At 43.7% G+C, this 21,450-nt stretch overlaps 1 protein-coding gene across 1 annotated transcript in view; it reads right to left on the minus strand.

Moving 5' to 3' along the window:
- cntnap2a (contactin associated protein 2a) overlaps positions 1-21,450 on the minus strand; it is a 397,107-nt gene that overhangs the window by 21,350 nt on the left and 354,307 nt on the right. The window contains exons 19-23 of the mRNA XM_069666987.1: positions 19,246-19,464; positions 17,113-17,142; positions 12,928-13,164; positions 8,371-8,604; positions 7,115-7,248 (exon numbers count right to left, since the gene is read on the minus strand). Of these exons, the coding sequence (XP_069523088.1) occupies positions 7,115-7,248; positions 8,371-8,604; positions 12,928-13,164; positions 17,113-17,142; positions 19,246-19,464 (854 nt within the window). The remainder of the gene's footprint in view (positions 1-7,114; positions 7,249-8,370; positions 8,605-12,927; positions 13,165-17,112; positions 17,143-19,245; positions 19,465-21,450) is intronic.

Consider the following 21,450-nt stretch of genomic DNA (forward strand, 5'->3'; position numbering starts at 1 on the left):
AGTCTCCAAACCCCACAGAAAGGTCCACAGAGGGAGGCAGCCGGGGAACAAACCTCAATCTAGCAAACTTTGTCAATTACAACCGCAATTATTGGGACGCTTTGCTTTTACGCCGAGCCATTTAGACGACACAATCTTCTCCTTTAAACTCTGCTGGCGCCTCTTTTACACAAAGCTTACATACGCAAAGTAATCAGGGGTCGGACAAGGAGAAAATTAACAATGGGTGAAATCTATTTTCCAAAGTGTGTGCTCAAAGAGAATCTCATTTAGCCAATGTTGTGTATATATTCACTCTAATTTACAGTAAACAGAGAACTCTCCAGTTTGGTGGCAGCTCTGTTTCCCTAATGATATCTGAGGGACAGAAAATAGTCCCATTACACATTAAACATTACAGAAGCTAAGTGCAACTCATTCCTTTTTTCACGCGGATAAATAGTTAAACAAAAGAACCAAATTATTGTCTTGTGCCAGCTCGAGCCGGCTATTCACACCACTGATACAAACCACAGAAACAACTGTTAGTGGAGAGGGGAGGAGGGGAGAGGAGGGGAGAGGAGGGAAGAGGAGAGGAAATTAGAGAAGAGTGGAGGGGAATAGAGGTTAGGAGAGGAGCGAGGGGAGAGGAAATGAAAGGAGAGGAGAGAAGAAGGTAGGAGAGGAGCCAAGAAAGGAGGGGATGTGGTGAAAAGAGAGGAGAGGAGATGAGAGAAGAGTGGAGGAGACTAGAGGTTAGGAGAGGAGGGAGGGGAGAGGAGATGAAAGGAGAGGAGAGAAGAAGGGAGGAGAGGAGATGAAAGGAGCCAAGAATGGAGGGGAGGTGGTGAAAGGAGAGGAGAGGAGATGAGAGAAGAGTGGAGGAGAGGGGGTGAAAGGAGAGGAGAGGAGATGAGAGAAGAGTGGAGGAGAATAGAGGTTAGGACAGGAGGGAGGGGAGAGGAGAAGAAAGGAAAGGAGAGGAGAGAAGAACGGAGGGGAGGAGAGGAAAGGAGCCAAAAAAAAGAAGGGGAGGTTGTGAAAGGAGAGAAGAGTGGAGGAGAATAGAGGTTAGGAGAGTAGGGATGGGAGAGGAGATGAAAGGAGAGGAGAGGATAAGAGGAGAGGAAAAGAAAGGAAAGAAGAGGAGAGAAGAAGGGAGGAGAGGAGAGGAAAGGAGCCAAGAAAGGAGGGGAGGTGGTGAAAGGAGAGGAGAAGAGAGAAGAAGAAAGGAGATGACAGGAGAGAAGAAGAAAGACGAGGAGAGGAAGGGAGATGAGAGGAGAGGGATGGGAACGGGAGGGGATGAGGAAATAAGAGAAGAGAGAAGAAGGGTGGAAGGTAGAAGAGAGAGAGGAGAGAAAAGGATAGATGGGAGGACATGAGAGAAGAGGAGAGGAGTGGAGAGGAGGCCAGGGGGTGGGGGTGGGAGAAGGTAAGAGGAGAGGTGAGAAGAGGAGAGGAGAAGAGGAAACAGAGAGGACAAGTCTTGCTGCCTGAAGGAGTTCCTGGCTTTCATCTCCACTCCTGGCGGAGAGTGAGAGGGTGAGCGAGGGTGAGAGAGGGGGAAGCCTGAGATGGAGAGATGGGAACTTATTTTGATCTCTCCTGCTTCTCCTTTGATAGTGAGCGAACCTGACGAGACCTCACACGCTGCTTAAACACCAAACGCTTCTTCGTGCGCTGCTCTCTGCGTTCACTTTAGCAGGTATTTTTGTGAATATGCAAATCCCCGCCTCAGGACTCTGACGCTGTTAGATAACCTGCTGCATCAAAGTGATCTTTGTTATGATATTTGGTGGGTGTACTTTCTTTATCTGAAGACATGATCTCTCTCTTTCAACCCCCTCCTCTCCTTCTGACTCGTCTCCTTCTTTTTCTTCATGCTCTCCACCTCTCTTCTGCTCCCTTTACGATTACTACACTCCTACTTATCTCCCCTCTTGTTCTCCGTCGTGTCTTTAAACACAGTTTCTTGTCTAAATGCCTTTAAGATTCGCAACCGTGATAGCAGAGAAGAGAGACCTCCGGGCCTCAGGTAAACACTCGGCTCGCTCCTTTACCATGGAAATTGGATTTGATCCACGGCGGGCCCACCAGCATAACTGACTGTTATTCAACCTGACTCATATCTCCGCCTCTCACTCATGTTGCATCTCAGATTAAGCAACAACACGGTCTCTGATGGGCGTATGAGCATCAGAACAATGACTCTGTTCAATTTCAAATGCTGATTGCACTCTTGCACAAAGGTATGTTCTTAGCTTTAAGTGCATAACGCAATAACTTATGAGCAAACGAATTAGGACCACCGTGTTCCAGCACATAATAATAGTAAACATCTGAGCATTCGGGTAAAGTCGTGCACATTTTGTCCGACTGTAACTGCTGCTGATGCATGGTAATTTAACTTGCTCAATCACTGAAGCTCCGTCTGGCTGCAGTTGCATTATAGAGAAGGTGAAACAGACTGCTTGCAATGATTCATTAAGACTGAACTAATGAATTTTAAGGCCTCTTGGGGGCTGAAGAAACAAGCAGTAAACACAACTGATAGATCACCATTTAAGTTGATACAGTAAACTTATTAGCAAAACTGCTAACTGCCTAATTACAACTATAATAATAATATCCTCAATAATAACATTTTGTATATATGGCACCTTCAAAAGCAACAGTTTACTAAGTGCTTTGACGGACAGGAAACTCAGTAGGCAACAGAAAATAACCCAAACAACATGGCCGACACAGCAAGACAGTACAAAGATACAGTCAATATAAATTAAGAGGGTAAAATAAGTAAAAAGACAGCAGAGATGAGATGGAGTAAAAAGGGTAAAAGCAATAGCGAGATTCCATCCATCCATTATTTATCCTGTTCAGGGTCGCAGAGGGGATGGAGCCAATCCCAGCTTACATTGGGCGAGAGGCGGGGTTACACCCTGGACTGATCGCCTGTCAATCACAGAGCTGACACACAGAGACAGACAAGCTTTCACACTCACACCTACGGGCAATTTTTCTTTAAATTGATCAATTTATGAATAAAAAGTGGAATGTGGGAGGAAGCCAAAAGGGAACCTGCGCATGCATGGGGAGAACATGCACACTCCGCACAGAAAGGGCCACTATATGTCCAAACCGGGAACCTTCTAGCTGTGAGGCGCTAACCACCGCACCACCGTGCAGCCCTGCAACAACAAGCATTAAAAGAAATAAAGACAATAAAGAGACATCTGTAGCAGATACAGAGTAACATGTTATCTGAGTCGTGTCTCTGGCCTCTTGATCAAAGTAAGTTGTCAAGTTGTCATGCAGTCAAAATAACATAGTTAAATCTAGCCAAAGCCTGCACTGCAAAGCGCGCAGGCATCAGCGATTATTCTTGGCTGCAGGCCGGGGTTGGAATCATCGGTGCGAGTATCGCCAGTGTCGGCGTGCCATCGGGGTTGAAGGCAAGATTCCTGTTTGAGATTTTGCTGTGTATCATAAAATGAATGAAAGTGTTTTATTGGTTAGATATACCAGACGATTCGTAGTCTGTATGTGATAAGAAATTCAAATGTGTAGCCCTCTCTTGGCGATTACATGACTGACTTCACTGAATATTAGTAAGTAAATGAACACGAGCAGGCTCATGTTGTTGATTATAATTTATTTTGATTTGAGCATCTTGATTACCCAAACAGCTGCACAGTGGTGCAGTGGTCAGCGCTGTCACCTCGCAGCTAGAGGGTTCCTGTTTCAAATCCTGTCTCGGACATAACGAGCCTCTCTGGATGTAGTTTGCATCTTCTTCCCATGCGTGCCTGGGTTCTCTTAGTGCTTGCGCATTATAATTTTCTTTCTTTAAACAGGTTTAGCGACCTCATACCTTTTTGTGCGCGCTCTCTTTTAGAAATAAGTTAGCAGACCGAAAACTCCAGTTGGTCCTAACTGCTGATATTCTGAAGTGTTTTTCCTGTTGCCGTCATCCCGAGCAGAACATTTCCCGTTCCTCTCAGCTCATTAGTGTGATAGTGAGTTTTAGTCATGCTTCCTGGCTGAAAGTAAATAAAATATTACTAAAAGCCCTCCCGGGGATGAGGAGGCAGATGGTGAGAGGTATGGAGAGATAGGAGGAGAGGCGTGGAGTGGACGGGTGAAATACACAGAATATTTTATATTTTGTGGAGAAGCAGTGTGAAGCCTTTGTAGTGTGCTGACCTGACAAGCTCTGGCCTGCGCCTGCACGCTCACACCTGTTTACGTGTGGATATTAAGTGGATGTTTGTACCTTAAAAAGAGCCCTGAGGCTTTAAGGCAGCATGAAAAAAGTTTCCCTCATCAAAGTTATCGTCGTTAGCACACCTTCTGGCTCTATACTTTTCATCCTCTATCTTTAAACGTCGTCTATTTTCTCTCCCTCACAGCTCCCCTGCTGGCTTCTTCTTTCCTTCAATCCTATGACCACATTATGCCCACCAGTGTTTCTCTTAATTCTCTGAGCAGTCTTTAATGTTAAGTGCTGAAGCTTTCATTTAAGAAAAGATGATTGTTATTTAGAGTGCATGCTGGGCACACGGGGAGTGTTAAACAGGGGATGCGCGGCTTCAAAGTTAAAATTTCAGTCACACACTGCACTGATCATCCATATCTGGACACAACTGAGCTGCAATCAACCGGTGGAGGAAGTGCATGCACGTTAACGCGTGTGTGATGAGCAAAGAATCGTACAGTCGCTCCAATCACTTTCCATGCCAGTAAAAAAGTGATGTGTGGAGTTTAAGTGCTCCCACCGGGGTGATCAGCGGTTGCAGGATGTGATTTGCGCACAAGATGAGAACGATTTCCATTGGAAGTTTCGCTTTAATTTTCCTGCTGTCTGAATTTTTTTCGCTGTAGGTGATTCCAGTATGGATGGATGTCAATGCGATGAGACGCAGAGGGATAAAGGCTTATGTAGAGGAGGTGGTGTAAAGATTATGGGTTTGAGTGTGAACTGTGACTCTGTGCAACGATTTAGAGAGGCGGAGTTTTTGACCAATGTTGAAATAGAAAGAACTAAACTTATTACATATTCACTATTACGTGTAATATTTACTCCCCTGTCTTGTAAGAAGTCGGATGTCATGACAATCATTTTGTATAAACTTGCTCTAACGAATGTTCCAGCTGATTGCTGACACTCTGCACTGTTAGTCCTCTGTAGATTGCTTACGTTGTAGAAAGAACCTGATTTCCTGGCAGTATAATTTAAAGGGGGGGTATTATGCTGATTTCAAGCTTCATATTTCACTCTGTGATACCTGTTGAGTAGCTTAGCATAATTTACTGTGAAAAAACTCATCATTTTTCTCACACACTGGTGCTTTATGCAGGCCCTCATACAGTCTCTTGCCTGAAACGACTTCTCAGCTCTGTCCCTTTAAGAAACCCCGCCCCTACAAGCCTGCTTTCTTCTGATTGGCCTGCTGAGGCTGCACTTTGTGACATCACAAAGTGCAGCGTGCAGAAAAAACTGTCTGAAACCTGCCGTTCACAGCATTATGCTGTTTCACATTTTAAGACATGTGTATATATATAATGTAACAATGTTGGATGTCCAGACTAAACGTGGGTGAAGTTTCAAATCTGTAGGTAAAAGTATGTTGGAGTAAACCCCAGGCTTCTCAGCTCAGTCTGCATGCTGCTGTGAACGCCAGGTTTCACACAGTTTTTTCTACATGTGCGATGTCACAAAGTGCAGCCTCAGCAGGCTTCGGAGAGCTGGCCAATCAGAAGAAAGTGAGTTTGTAGGGGCAGGATTTCTTAAAGTGACCGAGCTGAGTCATTTCAGGCAGAGGCTGTATGACGGCCTGCACAGAGCACCAGTGTGAGAAAAATGTCACAGTTTTTTTAACTGTAAATTATGATAAGCTTCTCCACAGGTATGATAGCTATGAATATGAAGCTTGAAATTAACAAAATACCCCCCAAACTTCACTGATGTCTGCCAGGAAATCAGGTTCTTTCTACAACGTAAGCAATCTACAGAGTGTAAGCCAACAGCTGGAACATTAGTTAGAACAAGGTTATACAAAATTATTGTCTTGACATCTGACATCCAGTTTGGCAGTTTTGAAGAAGAGGTGGGTCAAGTATATGGGTAATGCCATTACACTTTATGGCTACTAGGGGGTAGGTGGGCTTTCCATAAGGATGCACAAGAAACACAAATATGCATATATAACTGTACACTGAAATGACTGAACAAAAACAACAAACAAATGTAAATCCTATAAAAAATAATAATAAAAGACACTTACAAAGCAGAAGTGTAAGTGTGAGGGAACAATCTTACACTACGTGCTGCGAAAACAGAACTATTCTTTTTATACATTAGACAAGAGGCCATGCATTTTTTGTGTGATTATAGAATTCAAGAACTAAAGCTTTGCAAACTAAAAACATCTGGATGCAGCAATAACTCGGTTTTATCTGCAGTTTCCTTAAGTTACAGCCTGCAGCCGTTTAGCCCAGAACAAAGTCTGTAATAGCTTAGCTGAATTCTCACTCCATCCTTGACAGCTACTGACTGAGGCTGGGCTGTATTGATCGGCACTATGCTGTTTAGCCACACAAAACTGAAGAGCATACAAACAAACCAACACACACAATGACACACATACATATAGTGTATGCAGCAACACAATGTCATGCACAAGTGCAAACATGGACAGTCTCTCTCTCTCTCTAATACACGCCAAGCTTGCCCTTAAATACCTGCACGCACACACACACACACACACACACACACATGCAGCCACAATCACACAGCAGCATGCACTTGTACAAACACACACACACACACACACACACAGATCGATGCACTCCCTCTGTTGCTATACTTAGGCTGTCTACTGGAAGTGGATTAACAGTGGCAGAGGACAAGCAGTTTCATCACAGCATAAGACAGAACAGGACACTGCCCTCCACTCGGACTTAATGCAAACCATCGAACTAACATCGGCCGAGCTCGTGTGACAGTGTACTCGGGAATGAGCGTGTGTGAGTGTTTTGTGTGCATCTTTCTGGTTGGCAATCCTACATACTCCTTGGTTGCTTATAAGGATCGTACAACTGAAACTTAAATGCATGTGTGTGCAGTCTGTACCTGGATGGTGACGCTTCGGTTGACGCGGGACATGTTAATGCTGTGCGGCTGACCGTTGGCCAGGTTACGCTGGTCCACATCTATAGAAAACGGCTCCCTCAGACCTCCCAGGTTATACCGCACCTGTAGTGAACCTAGAGACATACAAAGACATACAAGCTCTAATAAATAAACAGAATGAATGACATTAAAAACAGTTCGATTATTTGTACTTGATGACCAATTCCCTTTTATGTACTTCTTTCTTTCTCCGAAAAGAAGTGTGATTGAACACTTCAGGCCAAAATGTAGCTCTCTTTTTAAAGAGATGGTGCAAGAAGAGGTTTGTAAAAGTAGGGGAACCATGAATTATTCAGAGGGCCCACAGCTTGACAGTGTATCATAGATTTTTAGTGTTTTAAGCCCCAAGGTGTGCATGGATGCCAAGAACCTGTAGCAGCACTCCTTGGCAGGGTGTTGTGCTTTTATTTTGGTAATTGTGAAAAATGCTTTGCTAAAACATTAGGTACAATTTGAGTTACTTCTATACTACTGCATCTTTGGGAGGAGTTTTGGAAGCTACAGAACTTTCTAAACAGTTCTGCATGGACAGACTTAAAGGAGCAGTTCGCCCCTGGAAAAAGCCACTGTCAGTCAAAGCTGGTGTTCTCTGTAATCGATAGAAGCAATAATATTTGAAATTGGAGCCATAATTGTGGAGAAAGTTGTAGGAACAGCTCGTGGTTTCGTCCATTCGACATTCCTACAACACCCAGCGTGCATTGCGCCCCTCCCTCTGAAAGGCCCAGCGAGAGACTCTGGAGCAAAATACTACCGTTTTCATTGCAGGCAATGGCTCAGAGCGGTACATAATCAGAAATACGACGAGAATACACCGGTGGATCATCTAAAGAATCTTCAGGTCTGCAGTCTACATTTCAAACCTGACGATTTTGAACAAGACATGACATCGGAGGCGGGCGTCCTAGATTGAGGAGGTGTAGTTTAGCGAGCTCCCTGGCCTCCGCCAGATGATGCGTTTAACATAGTCTGGTGGAGGTTTTCCAGGGCCCATTGGAGAAGCGGATAACGTCCTCCAAAGGCACAGAGCCAAATTGCATTTTTTTCCTACCATAATGGCATTATCTCCCCATAATAGCATGATAGGACAGAGGTTGAAAATCGGCAAACTGGCCCTTTAAAAAACGTAAATTGCAGCATTAACAAGAATAACTTTAAGCTGTATTGAGCACCCACAAACTGTGTAAAGATCTTACCATTGTGCCTTAAAACCACAGCCAGGTAGTCCTGCGTCTTGGAGCTGACATACATCAGAATAGCAGGAGCGTTGGTTGTGCTGAAACTGAAGGCCACTTCCTCTTTCGTTAGATTCACTTCCTGTGGCATGAGGTGGTGAGTCAGGAACCTCGAGTCCCTGCTGGCTCCTGCGACTGCTTCAGGTAAGAAGTTGTACTTGACCAGGGTTCCCGCCTCGAAGAAACCCCCGACATCTGGATGGGGCGACATGGGAAAAACAAACTTGTCGGTGTTTTAAAACTATAAAAAGTGCAATTGTTTGAGATGATATATGTAGAAATAAAGAAGCCTCAGGTTAGACGTATTATAAGACCAGAGAGAAAAGGCTCACACATAAATATGGCTGTGTTCAGAAGGTGTAGTAAAGTGGATGTTTAATTTCTGAGCTCCAGCGTCTGAAACCAAACAATGCACTATTCACCAGTACATTAACAGACCTAATGGCATATTCCAGCCCTTCCAGGAGGCTTATTGATTCTTATAATCAAGTGTTGAAAGGCAGGGACCTGATTTAACTCACGCTTTCTGTTGTGCTGCGTGTTTGTGTTTGTGCATGCTTGCACAGCATCTATGTGTCAGTTCGAGGAGATAAAGGGCATAATGTGCGTTAAATTAAAGAGTGATTACAGGGAAAACAGTGTTTGTGTGTGTGTGTAACTATGGAATATTTCGTGTCATGTTTGCCTTCCCTCACTCGCAGCACTGAAAATATGAAAACTGCACCCCATACGATTCGAGAATACTAAGTGAACACATTTATGCATTTTATTTCAAAGCCTCACTTCACCCATCGTCTCCCAGCGGACACAGTACAATAAATACTTCAAGCTACATTACTTAAATTTAATAGAAGGCTTATTACTAGAAAATGGGTAAGTTCTCCGACTGGTATCGTCGTAGAGGCAGAACCCTCACCTCCACTCGGCTGCACCACAATTTTTGCTGTGCGCTGATATATTTTCAAGCTTTGGAAGTCTGGAGGGAGCTATTTTATCAATTGTTCTGTGTTAACCAGGCAGAGAGCTGGTGAGTTTTTCAAATAGGCTGCGTTTTCTTATGCGGATGGATTGTTCGGTGTCTGCAAGCATGCATGAATTAGACCTAGACCAGATGAAATCCAATATTTCTGTCAGATTGAATCCTTTAAATTACTTACAGAACAATATATGAATAACAAACCAACATGATGAGCCTCGATATCTATCTGTCAAAAAAAGGAAGGACACGTAAAAAAAGATAGCTTCTACCTTTAAACCTTTAAAATTGACTGCTTCTTTTACTTCTTGTGATTATATATGAAACAAAAAACAGAGGATGCAGCACTAAATCCTTTGCTGTAGTTCCAATTTCACCTTTGCAGTTCATGTATTTGGTTTCAAAAGCTGTTAAAATCCAATACTATGATTATGCACACCTTCTGAGCGACCTTTAGATGCTTTAGATGTTTCACCATTAAATGCTGCATCAAAAACTGTGGTATGACTTCCAAACGTGCTAAAATTGATTGATAAAATGGCACTATTTTGTAACTGCAGGTATTTATTTTAAGTAAGAATACATAAATTAAGAAATATATCAGAGTCAGTATTATCCATGCGGTTTAAAATGAATTAATATATGTTAACCTAGCTAACAATTTCAGGTTAGATTAGCCACCTCTTTTAATTTACCCTCCAAAGGTGTCATATTAGCAGGCTAACGTTAGCACCCTACTGACATTTGTTTAACTAAGCTAGCTTAAAAAAAATGTACAGTTTCAGGACGTTACACAAACTGTGACTCTTTCTCAAGCATGTTGTATAATATATATTCATAAATGCATGGAGATGGCATCTGTGTTTTAGAGTTGGTAGTAGCCTATTCATGTATTTTAGAGTAGGCTAAGTGAGAGATATTTGTCTAAGCTAACCTAGCTAACGCTATTGGGTCATTGCTGTGTTATTTTTGCGAAACGTCATCAAAGATTTTCCAATTTTACTTGAATTTTATCACTTAAAGGTCCTGTGAGGATATTTTTGCTGGTCATGAAACAGACTGAAATTAATTTTGATTAATTTAATTTAATTTGATTACTCTATATGGCCTACAAAAGCAAACCAGACCATCAGCAACAAGATTGATTATTTCTATATAGTTTTTTTTTAATGCTTGAAACTGCTGGCGGTGGGTTGGTGTCAGATGAAGCGATTAACTGCACGCTGCCTTTGTTTACATTGTCCAGGGCAAAAATGTAAAATTTGTGATACATTTGACTGTTAAAGCTCCTGTGAGGAACTTTCGGTTTGTGTTTTGGCGCCCCCTGTGGACAAAGCCGTACCTCTTATTTCTTCGCTGATTTGTCCCACATTGTAAATGTGTCACATGAGCGAGCTAATTTTAGCTACTGCAGTTAATTAAGTTAGCTAAGCAACTCCTACACCTGGCATTTCTTGTTTTATTCATTGGTGCATAAATCTTCACAAACACATTATAATTAGGCAATGGGCGCTTATAATAAGGCGCTTCTGATCAGCCCCAAACTTGCAACCCTCTTTACTTAAAACTCAAATACAAGATGTATACATTTTTTGGGGTCTGTGTGTCAGGCTTCTCTGCCCTACTGGGAAGAGAAGAAGAGAGACTCTGACTATTTGCCCAGAGCTTCAGCAGCAACACACAAAATTGTTTGGAAGGGAATGAGAAAAATCCGCTGCAGGGCAGGGCCTCTTAATGCGTGTGTGTGTGCACATGAAGAAGTGTTGGACAGGGAATTTGTGCAAGCATGCAAACCACTACAGGTATCTTAGCCTGTGTGTGTGTGTGTGTGTGTGTGTCCATGTATATGTACATGTTAACACTGAATCCGAGTGACCCTCAAAGGTAGAAAAGCACAAGAATGAGAGTGTATAATAATAATACCGCAGGGTCCCCTGAGCAGTGTGTAAATATGGATACAAGGGAAATGCACCGTGCAATTATGGCTGGATTCATGCATTTTTCACTCCCTGGGAGGAAGGGACAGAGGGTGGAAAAAAGGAGAGAGGAGGCAGGAATTCAGAAAGAGGAAACATGAGAGAGGCAACTGGGAGAGGAGGGAAGAAAGGAGAGGGCTGAGGAAGAAATTACAAGGGGAAAAAAGGGGAGGAAGGAGAGGAGGTTAAAGGAAAAGCAGGGGTGTGTAATTGGGGAAAAAATGGAAAATAGGAAGAGGAGGAGGGAAGATTAAGGGTTAGAGGAGGGAGGAAAGGCGAACAAGGTAGAAAGAGATAAGTCAAGGGGAGAAGGAAAAGACTAAAAAGGAAGGAGGAAGGGGTGAGAGAGAAAAGACATGAGTAGAAAAAGAAGGAAGATAAGTCCAGGAAGCAGAGATGAGTAAAACAGGAAAAAAAGAAGAAGAGGAAAGACAAATGTCGTGCACAGATACAAACAGACACAAGGGTGTGCTCTTCCCCTTTCTTTGCATTTTCTCTTGTTTTTGACACATGCTCTCACACACACAGACTAACACACACACACACACACACACACACACACACACACACACACACACCCTCTATTCTCCAAATCCTAAAATGCCTGATTGGCGATGACAGAAATCTGAAGAGGTCCTCTCATGTCTTACACTAGCACGTCATCACACACAGAAACGCGCACACACAGACACACTTTGTCATCTCGTCACCCCCCTGCCACGAGCACGGGGGGGAAAAACACTGTTCAGCTTTAAGGAAACAAATTAATTCACGTGTGGGGGGGATCAACTCTCTGACAGCGCTGCTCTTCTCCCCTGAGCATTTTATGAAAACTTGTTTTGGGAAGAAGAACTATAACGCTGTATCTAATGAATCCCTGTGAAACAAACACCATGTTTGAGCAATATGCGAGAGTGCATGGAGCAGAGCTGCCGTGTGACATCTCTGAACGTCAGAGCTACACACCGCTCGGTAACAGCACTTTTTATTTTGTTTGTTGGTTTGTTCTCTCAGCTCTGCTTTTGCACACATTTAACATTCAGCGAGCGCTCTCTAAAGTCAGGGAGAATTGGTAGGTAAGCACAATATCACTCTCAATCGATGCCTTTTATCATAAGCCCAAACACTTTGAACACCGACAGCTCCAACCTGAATAGGAAGTGAGGACAATCACAGAGCTCGGCAGAAATCACAGTGGGTTGTCAGGCAATGAGGCCGATTGAAACATAACTACTGCGGCAGTAAACCTGCTGCTATTTGACTCTGGCTCTGCGTCTGAAGAGGAACTACTCCAATGATAATGTGGTTTCACAAATGGAAAAAAAAAAAAGTATTATCTGCTACTGTTAGATACCTGTGGTAATTTAAAAAAAAAAAAATACCCTGCAGTGCTGGCAAAAAGGAAATAAAATCTGACATGAAGAAATACATGAAAGCCCACACAGCAGGAGCCTGATTTCTCCTGCGCCTGAAGTTTTGAAGATGAAAAGCAGCTTGGTTCACATTACGTAGCATCAGCTCCTCAATCTTAAGACGGAAATTGTCTTCCCTAAAAATTCCTCTCACCCCTGGTGCAGAACGGCCCGTCGTACGCGGTGTCCGTGCAGTCGCACAGGTAGCCGTTGTATTTCTCCACGCACTTCCCTCCGTTCTGGCAGTACATCCCAAAACTGGTGCAGTGGCCTTGGCATCCGGGCTTGACCCCGGGCGTGACCTCGGCCCTCTCTTCCAGGCCAAGGGTGATGCCGTTCATCCGCAGGGCTCGGATGCAGCCGAGGAAGCCCCTCTGCCCGCCTGCAGCACCTGCGGAGCGAGAAAGAAAGAGGTAAGGAGGGAAAAAACGAGACTAGCGGAGGTGGAATCAAGGATATGTGAAGCATAAAGAGAAGAGAAATAAAGGAGGACAAACGGACGTCAGGGTCACAGAAGTCATTTTGGATACAAGAGGCTGTTTTAATCTCTTTTGCAAACGTTAATATCCCAACGCCTGGAGGAAGCTACTGATGTCACGTTAATCGTTCCGACTGTGACGCCGCTCTTGAAACAACCTTCAACTCGTTTGATTTCCTCACTAATTAAAACCGCCTAATGAACACTGTGTCTTAATGAACATCTCACAAGCCTAGACACACAAACAGAGGTGTGTAAACTACATAAAACGGACACACACACACACACACACACGGCACACCTGACTTGAACGAGTCAATATAGGCATTAATGCTTAGCCTTGGGGTGTCGATAGCCATTCCCCTAAAGTGCTTCCATCGTCATTCTGGCCTTGCACCATTACTGTCTAACTACCCATTAACTCGGACAGAGCAGGGGTGTTAAATAGATTAATGTGAACCTAAATGACTATAGCAATAAACACACTCATAAACATACACCCACAGGTATAGATTACAACGTACACAGGCAGACCCACAGAGGACTCTTACACTGTATGGACAAACACAAGTATACGGACACACACACTCACACACACACTATCATTAACAAGAGCCGAGGGGCATTTTAGTTATTAAAACCTCTCAATTGCATCCTGTGGATTACAGAGACGCGTCCATTCAGGGAGACGCATTAAGGAGGCTTAAACACATAGCTGCATCTGCGCTAGCCACGCATATGCTAGCTGAGCCGCCTCAGACAGCACGCTTTTCATACATCAGGATGCAGCCGGGCGTTCACTCCCTTTCTCCACTTTCTCTTCCCACGGCGGGTTTGACTTTTAGCACACCTGTTAATTAATCAATTTTGTACCACTGATTGGCTGGAGGTTTGTGCCACCTGTTTACTCAGGTCTAAATCAGTGTCTGATTAAACGTACAGCAGGCTCCGAGGCCTGCAGAGACACGGGGGGGCACGTACACAGGTACGCACACACACGCATACAGGTGCATTGAGTTTCTGTTGATCTCACAAATGGCACTTAAAAGAGCCTGACTGATTCTAACTAAAGTGTATGTGGCTCATCACAAATGATGAATAGATAGTAGATTGGAAAACATTAAATTCTCTGCAGGAAATTGCAGCAATATTTTCTAGGCTGCATTTTTATGACTAAGTGCCTTCCTCTTTCCTTACTCAGGTTCATATTTCTGGTTTTATGTCTTAATCTAATTGCCTTTGCTTTAAATAATTGAATTTTTACTGCAGTTTTTGTCACAGCTACTATTATTTTTACCTTTCAATCATTTTGTTACAACCAAGTGTAACAGAATCTTGCTAAACAGACCCATCATATGTTTGAATTCGCTTGAATCTCTCTGATTATTCTTAAAAGTCAACATCAGCATCAGCCTTAAACTCCAGTCGGACCAATGACCGTATATATAGATGGACAACGCCTCTCCATGTACTCTAATTGTATGAAATTGTAGCCAAAATACCCAAGAGGCAGGCGCTGCCATCTTGCGCTTGAAATGTTTTTTGGAACCGGAGACTGCGCAGTAGAGATCGTCGGGTGGAGCCGCCGTAGCCACTTCCGCTAACCAAAACACACACTTAACTTACTGAAAAAACCCGGCAAGGATCCCGCACGTCGGCGTATTCTGAAGCAGACACTCACAGATATGGAAACTTCAATGACTGTAGTGATTGTTTTAGCTAGGTCTCCTCACACCGTTCCTCCTCTACTCTGCTAATCCAGAGCAGATCGTCTGCAGGAGCCAGATTCGTCAACAGAGCTGTCAATCATAATTTTTACAGCCTCAAATAACTAATTAAAACTAAACTTCTTAGAAAAATGAACACTTGGACGTAAATCAGCATGATAAGAACTAACTACAATGACAGAAACCATGTTGTATTTTGATTTTACAGTTTGACTCATGTCCCATCTGCTACCATGGAGGAGGCGGGCTTTATGACCTATACTGCAGCCAGTCAGCAGGGGGCACTAGAGATGTTTTGGCTTCACTTTTTGGGAGCTGTCATGTTGTCCATCTTTTTATACAGTCTGTGGTTTAGACACACATACAAATATACACAAACACACACACAATAATTGCATGACTGCACAGAAATACACACATGGAATCAGTATTTCCGACACATGAGCAGAAATAAAATATGTAACACATGTAGCATGTTTTGGCAGATATTTATTAATGGCTGCGGTGTGCGTGTCTCTTAATGAGGTGCTAATGAGGATGCTTTCATACTAATTAGGATATATGCAGCACCCACACATGGACTCACATATTAACACAAAGTATACAACAGCCTAATTAAAAGAGAGGTGATGTTCTGACCTTGGTGTGAAATGTGCATTTCTGAGTTATGATGAATAAACATATGTTATGCAGTTGAACACTGTGTAAACTTAAGGGAACAGACATGCATTATACATGCATGTGGACTGTTATTTTAAGCTTGATTGAAGCTTGCAGACTCCAGGATGCACAACTGCATATTTCCTATTATCATTGCACAAGTGAGTTCTATCTCTGTTTGATGTTTAACACCGTAGAGATCGCCAGAACAGTGTTTACCCACTCCATTTTTATTACCGCAGTATTTGTATTGGTTTAAGATGAACATGGTTGATTCATACAGTCTAAATGTCGTTTCAAAAGCTTTCCTAACCCTGCAGCAACTCCAGGGGGGAGATATTATCATGTAAATCCCATTTTACCAGCCCAGTGCTTCATATCTGTTGGTTTACAGCGTTTTCCCCCTCAGCTATCTCTCTTAAAGGTTCATAATGGGGTTGCTTCTGATGGACCCATGCATGGGAAATGTACTTATGTATATTGCAGTAAGCCTGAGTGTGCAGTATTTCCTCTTACCTGTGTGTTAAAGTGTAGAATATATAAATGAGCAGCACAAGAGCATGAGCAGATCCTGGCTGAACTACAATCAGCTCTAGCTAGAGTTGCAAAATAAATAGATATACACAGATCAGCTAACACATTATGACCACTCATAGTTGTGTGAATAACACTGATTATCTTGCAATGGCGCCTGTCAGTGGGTGGGATATGTTAGGCAGCAAGGGAACATTTTGTCCTTGAAGTTGAGGTGTTGGAAGCAGGAAAAAATGGGCAAGCGTGAGGATGTGAGCGACTTTGACAAGGGCCAAACTGCAGCTCTTGTGGGATGTTCCTGGTCTGCAGTGGTCAGGACATACCGAAAGTGGTCCAAGGAAGGAAAAGTGGTAACCCGGCGACCAAGGCTCATGTGCATCTCTTACCTGGGGAAGGCATGGCACCAGGATGCATCAGGGCAGAGGCAGTGTGATGCTTTGGGGAATGGTCTGCTGGGAAACCTTGGGTCTTGCCATTCATGTTGATGTTACTTTGTTAGTCCCACCTATCTAAACATTGCTGCACCCCTTCATGGAAACAGTATTCCCTAATGGCAGTGGCCTCTTTCAGCAGGATGATGTGCCATGTCACTCTGCAGAAATGGTTCAGGAATGGTTTGAGGAACAACGAGTTCAAGGTGTTGACTTGGCCTCCAAATTCCCCAGATCCCAATACAATCGAGCATCTGTGGGATGTGCTGGACAAACAAGTCTGAACCGTGGAGGCCCCACCTCGCAACTTACAGGACTTAAAGGATCTGCTGCTAACGTCTTGGTGCCGGATACCTCAGCACACCTTCAGAGGTCTAATGGAGTCCATGCCTCGAAGGACTGTTTTGGTGGTAAAAGGAGGGTCCTACACAGTATCAGGCAGGTGGTCATAGTGTTATAACTTTATCAATACCCGAGATGTTTCATTGTACTCATTAAATGTTACCTACTGTCTTGGCAGGTGAGCGACGCCGGTTTCCCTTTAAAAGGCGTCCAAACATGCAGCGAGCAACAAGCAAGATGTGGATCCATGAAGACAGAAGCAAACAAAAAAGTAGAAAAGAAAGACAAAAGAAGTGCAACCATGAGAGGATTAAGAAAAACATGCAAACTCATAAAAAAGAGCGACAGTGAGCATTAATCAACGGGGAAATCAAAAGAACAGATGGCAACTTTAAATGAATAAAAAGTGACAAGATTGATGGTTATGTGCACGTATGAAGTGAGAGCTAAAAGTTAACAGTGTGAAGTAAATGACAGCAGGCTGATGGTATAACATTTACTCTCAAGGCCATTAGAGCAAATGAGCCGCTGTGCAGTAAACACTAAAGCAATCAAATGCTTGATGAGGAGCATATTGATTGAGAAAGCGAGAAGGAGACGATACAGATACGGATATGAGAGCAAGGTGCGGCAAAATAAAGCTCCGAGTTGTGCTTCCCTGCTGTGTGTTTGTGTGAAATCATACAAACTGGTCATTTATATCATCTGAATTCTTTTCAGGTGTCTGGATCTGGTTTTCTCTTTGGAACAGCTGAATCAATATCAAAGAGAGACAGCGTGTGAAGTGGCGGAGGATGTTACAGACAAAATCTTGATGCCTCCTCGCTCTTGGAAATCTCTGCATCAAACACAAGAAGATCTCTATCTTTACTGGATGTCAGGGAGGCCGAATTTAAACCACTTCCTCTCACTTCGCTCTCCCTTGTGCTTCACTTCCTGTCTCAAAAAAACGAGGATTAGGACGGGATTAGAGATCAGATATGAGAGGTCGCTGTCACCTCTGTGGCTCTTCCTGCTTCCTCCCTATCTTCCACTATCTCCTATGTTTCCGTCAGCCTCCTCCTGTCCGTCTTCATTTGACAGTAAAGCTAAAACACGCCCGTCCAAAATGAGGTGACGGGCCGCAGCGCTATCTGGAAGCCATTACGCTCCCCTCGGTTTCACCGCCACGAACCCTTTCCTGCCCCTTTCCATTCCCCTAAATGAAAGCACAAATACACCGCGAGGCGAATTGGAGCATGATAAGGTGAGGCTGTTTCAGCAGCGTCGGAATCAGCAAAAGCGATGAGACGATGAAATTATATTATAAACGGGGATCAGGGAGGGTAAGGCTATCACATCGGGACGCCTGATTGGAATTTGGAACAATCTCCTTTGGGCAGAACTTTTTAAGACAGTAGGAACTCCGTGATCCGCCTCAGCACTTTTCCTTCTATCCGCAAATCCCTGAAACTATTTTAGCCCCGGAGTTCGTTTTTTTTACAGACGGCTCAGCACAAAAGAAAAAGGAAGAGACGGAGAAGCAAAAGAGTGAGAGGAGAAAAGTGGACGGATCTGCCGTCATTTGAACTTCTGATGAGCTTGAGAGGCGTTTAAGAGGGACAAACCGCTGCTCTTAAATTAAATGTGAGTATAATTGGTGTGATAATAAGAGCTTGATAAGTGGGAAAGTCAGAGAGTTGATATCCTCCTTTGCAATAATACTTTCTTAATCCAGAGAAATATAAACGCTGAGCCGCAGTATTAACGTATCAAAGAAATGACCTCTATACACGTGAGTCGAGTTAAAGTCACACGGCCTCACAGCCTCAGTTTCAACTTTATTAAAACTTGCACCGCTTACACGGATGAGTTTCTGCGTGTTATAATAAAACGTGAAATGGCTGCGTGTGTGTGTGTTGGATTAACATTCAATTAATTAGCAGTAGCTGTGGCTAAGCGGCGCTGAAGCCTCTTAAAAGAGAAGCCAGCGCCTTCCAGTAAAGGCTGCTACATCTAATAACGTCTGAAACAATCAGACGTCCCTCCGTAATGAACGTCTGCATCTGAGGGCAGCGTTAATGGAAACGCAGACGGCACAGATAGTCCTTTTTTTAATTCAATCCCTTTATGATTACACGGATGATGTGTGTTTAGGCTTTGCACACTAAAGGAGCTGGTAATTACGGTGTGTTTGTTTCTGCGAGTGTCCCCGCTACACATGGCAGATATTAAAAGTTCAATTTGCAATCAAATATGTGTACGTGAGTCAGTCTTACATACACGGGCTGCTAATTGTTTTGTTTGTGTGTGTGTCTTACCCACGTAGAGCTGGCTGAACAGCTCTAGCCGCGTGTGTCCCTGCGCAGGAGCGAGCTGCGACGCCCGGTACGTCTGATCCAGCTGAAGCACCGCCTCCTTGACGTTGCGCTCGGCCATCACGCGATGCCACTGGTCGTCGTTGAGGGGCGCGGCCGAGTGCACCGTCAGCTCCACGGGCCCGTTCCCAACGTCGAAGGAGAAGGAGACGACTTTCGGAGCTGCAGAGAAAAATTAAAGTTACTAAAGTCATTCATCATACCACAAAAACTTCCTAACCCCTAAAAGTCCCTCTCTGTCATAGTCCACTCTGCAGGTAAATACGCGTTCATTTTCCCATCTAATGGCTCATTTGTTTCAAGGCCGCTCATTCGGCTTGTATAGATTTCAGCTTTGCGATACGCGGCTGCTCACAGGTCTGGACAGGACTAATCTAGCAGACAGTCGATAGATGCCAGGAACTGCTGCTTTTGCATGACATGAAGTGGTGGCGCGGCGGTTCCTGTTTGCTGTTCTTCAACTTTTAGAGGTTTCACTAATTTAGCTGGAGAAGCCAAAGAGGGAGAAAGAGAAATACTTGATAAATGACAGAAAGAGAGGAGAAAAAAGAGGGGAAATGAATAAAAAATGAGTGCAGTATGTCCTTGTTTTTCTGCATAATTAATTTTCATCATCTTAAAGCAACAGGGTTTGTGTGTGCGCCTGAGTCAAGACAGTGGTTGGTGTATTTTATGGGAAATTAAGGAACCTGAAAGGACATAAAGTTTATTGCTTTTCCAATTTTAGTAGCCTTATGTTTCAGCACACCAACAGGGGGCGCTGTTTGGCCTTTTATAACCATAAGAGGTGAAATGGTCATCGATATTTCTGTGTATGTGTGTGTTTGAGCCCACCACCTGTGCATTCCAGATGTTTTCGGTGAGGTCACTGTCAGATGGCGTGTAACCTCCCTGCAGGGAACAGTGATCAATCTATTCCCACTATAGCTTCTGTCACACGCTCACATGCATCGACCGGCTGGGCTGCGTGTGTGAACGCAAACGGGCAAATTTTTCATCCCGACTGTATACGGACTTTTTCCTGCCAGCCTCCTGGGAAAATCGCAAGAAATCAGGGTGAGCCGATGTGTAAACGCAGCAGGTAACAGTCAGGAACATGCTCCACGGGGGGAGCGGCCGGGTTGATGGTGTTTAGGCTATATCATGTGACCTGTGCAGGAGGCCCGCCTCCGATGTCATGTCTCGTTCAAAATCGTCAGGTTTGAAATGTAGACTGCAGACCTGAAGATTTTTTAGACGATCCACCGGTATATTCTCATCGTATTTCAGATTCTGTACCGCTCTGAGCCATTGTCTGCAGCGAAAACGGTAGTATTTCACTCCAGCGTCCCTCGCTGGGCCGTTCCTTTCAGAGGGAGGGGCGCAATGCACGCTGGGTGTTGTAGGAATGTAGAATGGGCGAAACCATGAGCTGTTTGTACAACTTTCTCCACAGCTATGGCACCACTTTCAAACATCATTGCTTCTATCGATTACAGAGAACACCAGCTTTGACTGACAGAGGCTTTTTTCCAGGGGCGAACTGCTCCTTTAAAGATGAGTGGCACTTCAGTCCTCCTTTCAGCCGCAACACAATGTTGGTTTTAATCAGTTATATGTTGTTTTTTTCTGACAAGAAATGTTCCACTAAATTTTGCCTCAAAGGAATCTTTTTTTTTCCTTCACCGAAGAAAGAAACAAAGCAGCAACGAGGAAACAATGAGGGAACTACTTCTTCTGCAGTTGTCAAATTAAAACCAAATGTGCCTCTCTTCTTAATGTTCGCTGCTTGTGTGAGGCTGCTGTATAAAAGCTATATATTCTGTGTGCTGGCATATGGCGGTTATTGGCAGCAGTGCGCTGCAGTCATAGACATGATGAATAACCACTTCAGAGCTCTGTATGTTACCGCTTCATTATGGCTTCATTAGGCTCAGATATTAGAGCAGATTATTTTACGTGCTGGTCAATGGGGAAATGAACTTTCCTTTTCTCTTTATCCAATCAATATGCCTGGCCTTTTTCCTCCTTTTTATATTGCTTCCTTGTAATTGTCTTTTTTTTCACCTCACTTTTTCTTCCATTCTTTTAACTCTTGCTCTCCTACGCGACATATATTGTTCATCCTTCCTTCTTTCACTTCATGATTCCTTTCCTCCTTTTATCCTC

Source organism: Semicossyphus pulcher, unplaced genomic scaffold (assembly GCF_022749685.1).
Source record: "Semicossyphus pulcher isolate SPU_LCO1_2020_fin unplaced genomic scaffold, fSemPul1.0.p SCAF_18, whole genome shotgun sequence".
Taxonomy (NCBI): Eukaryota; Metazoa; Chordata; class Actinopteri; order Labriformes; family Labridae; genus Semicossyphus; species Semicossyphus pulcher.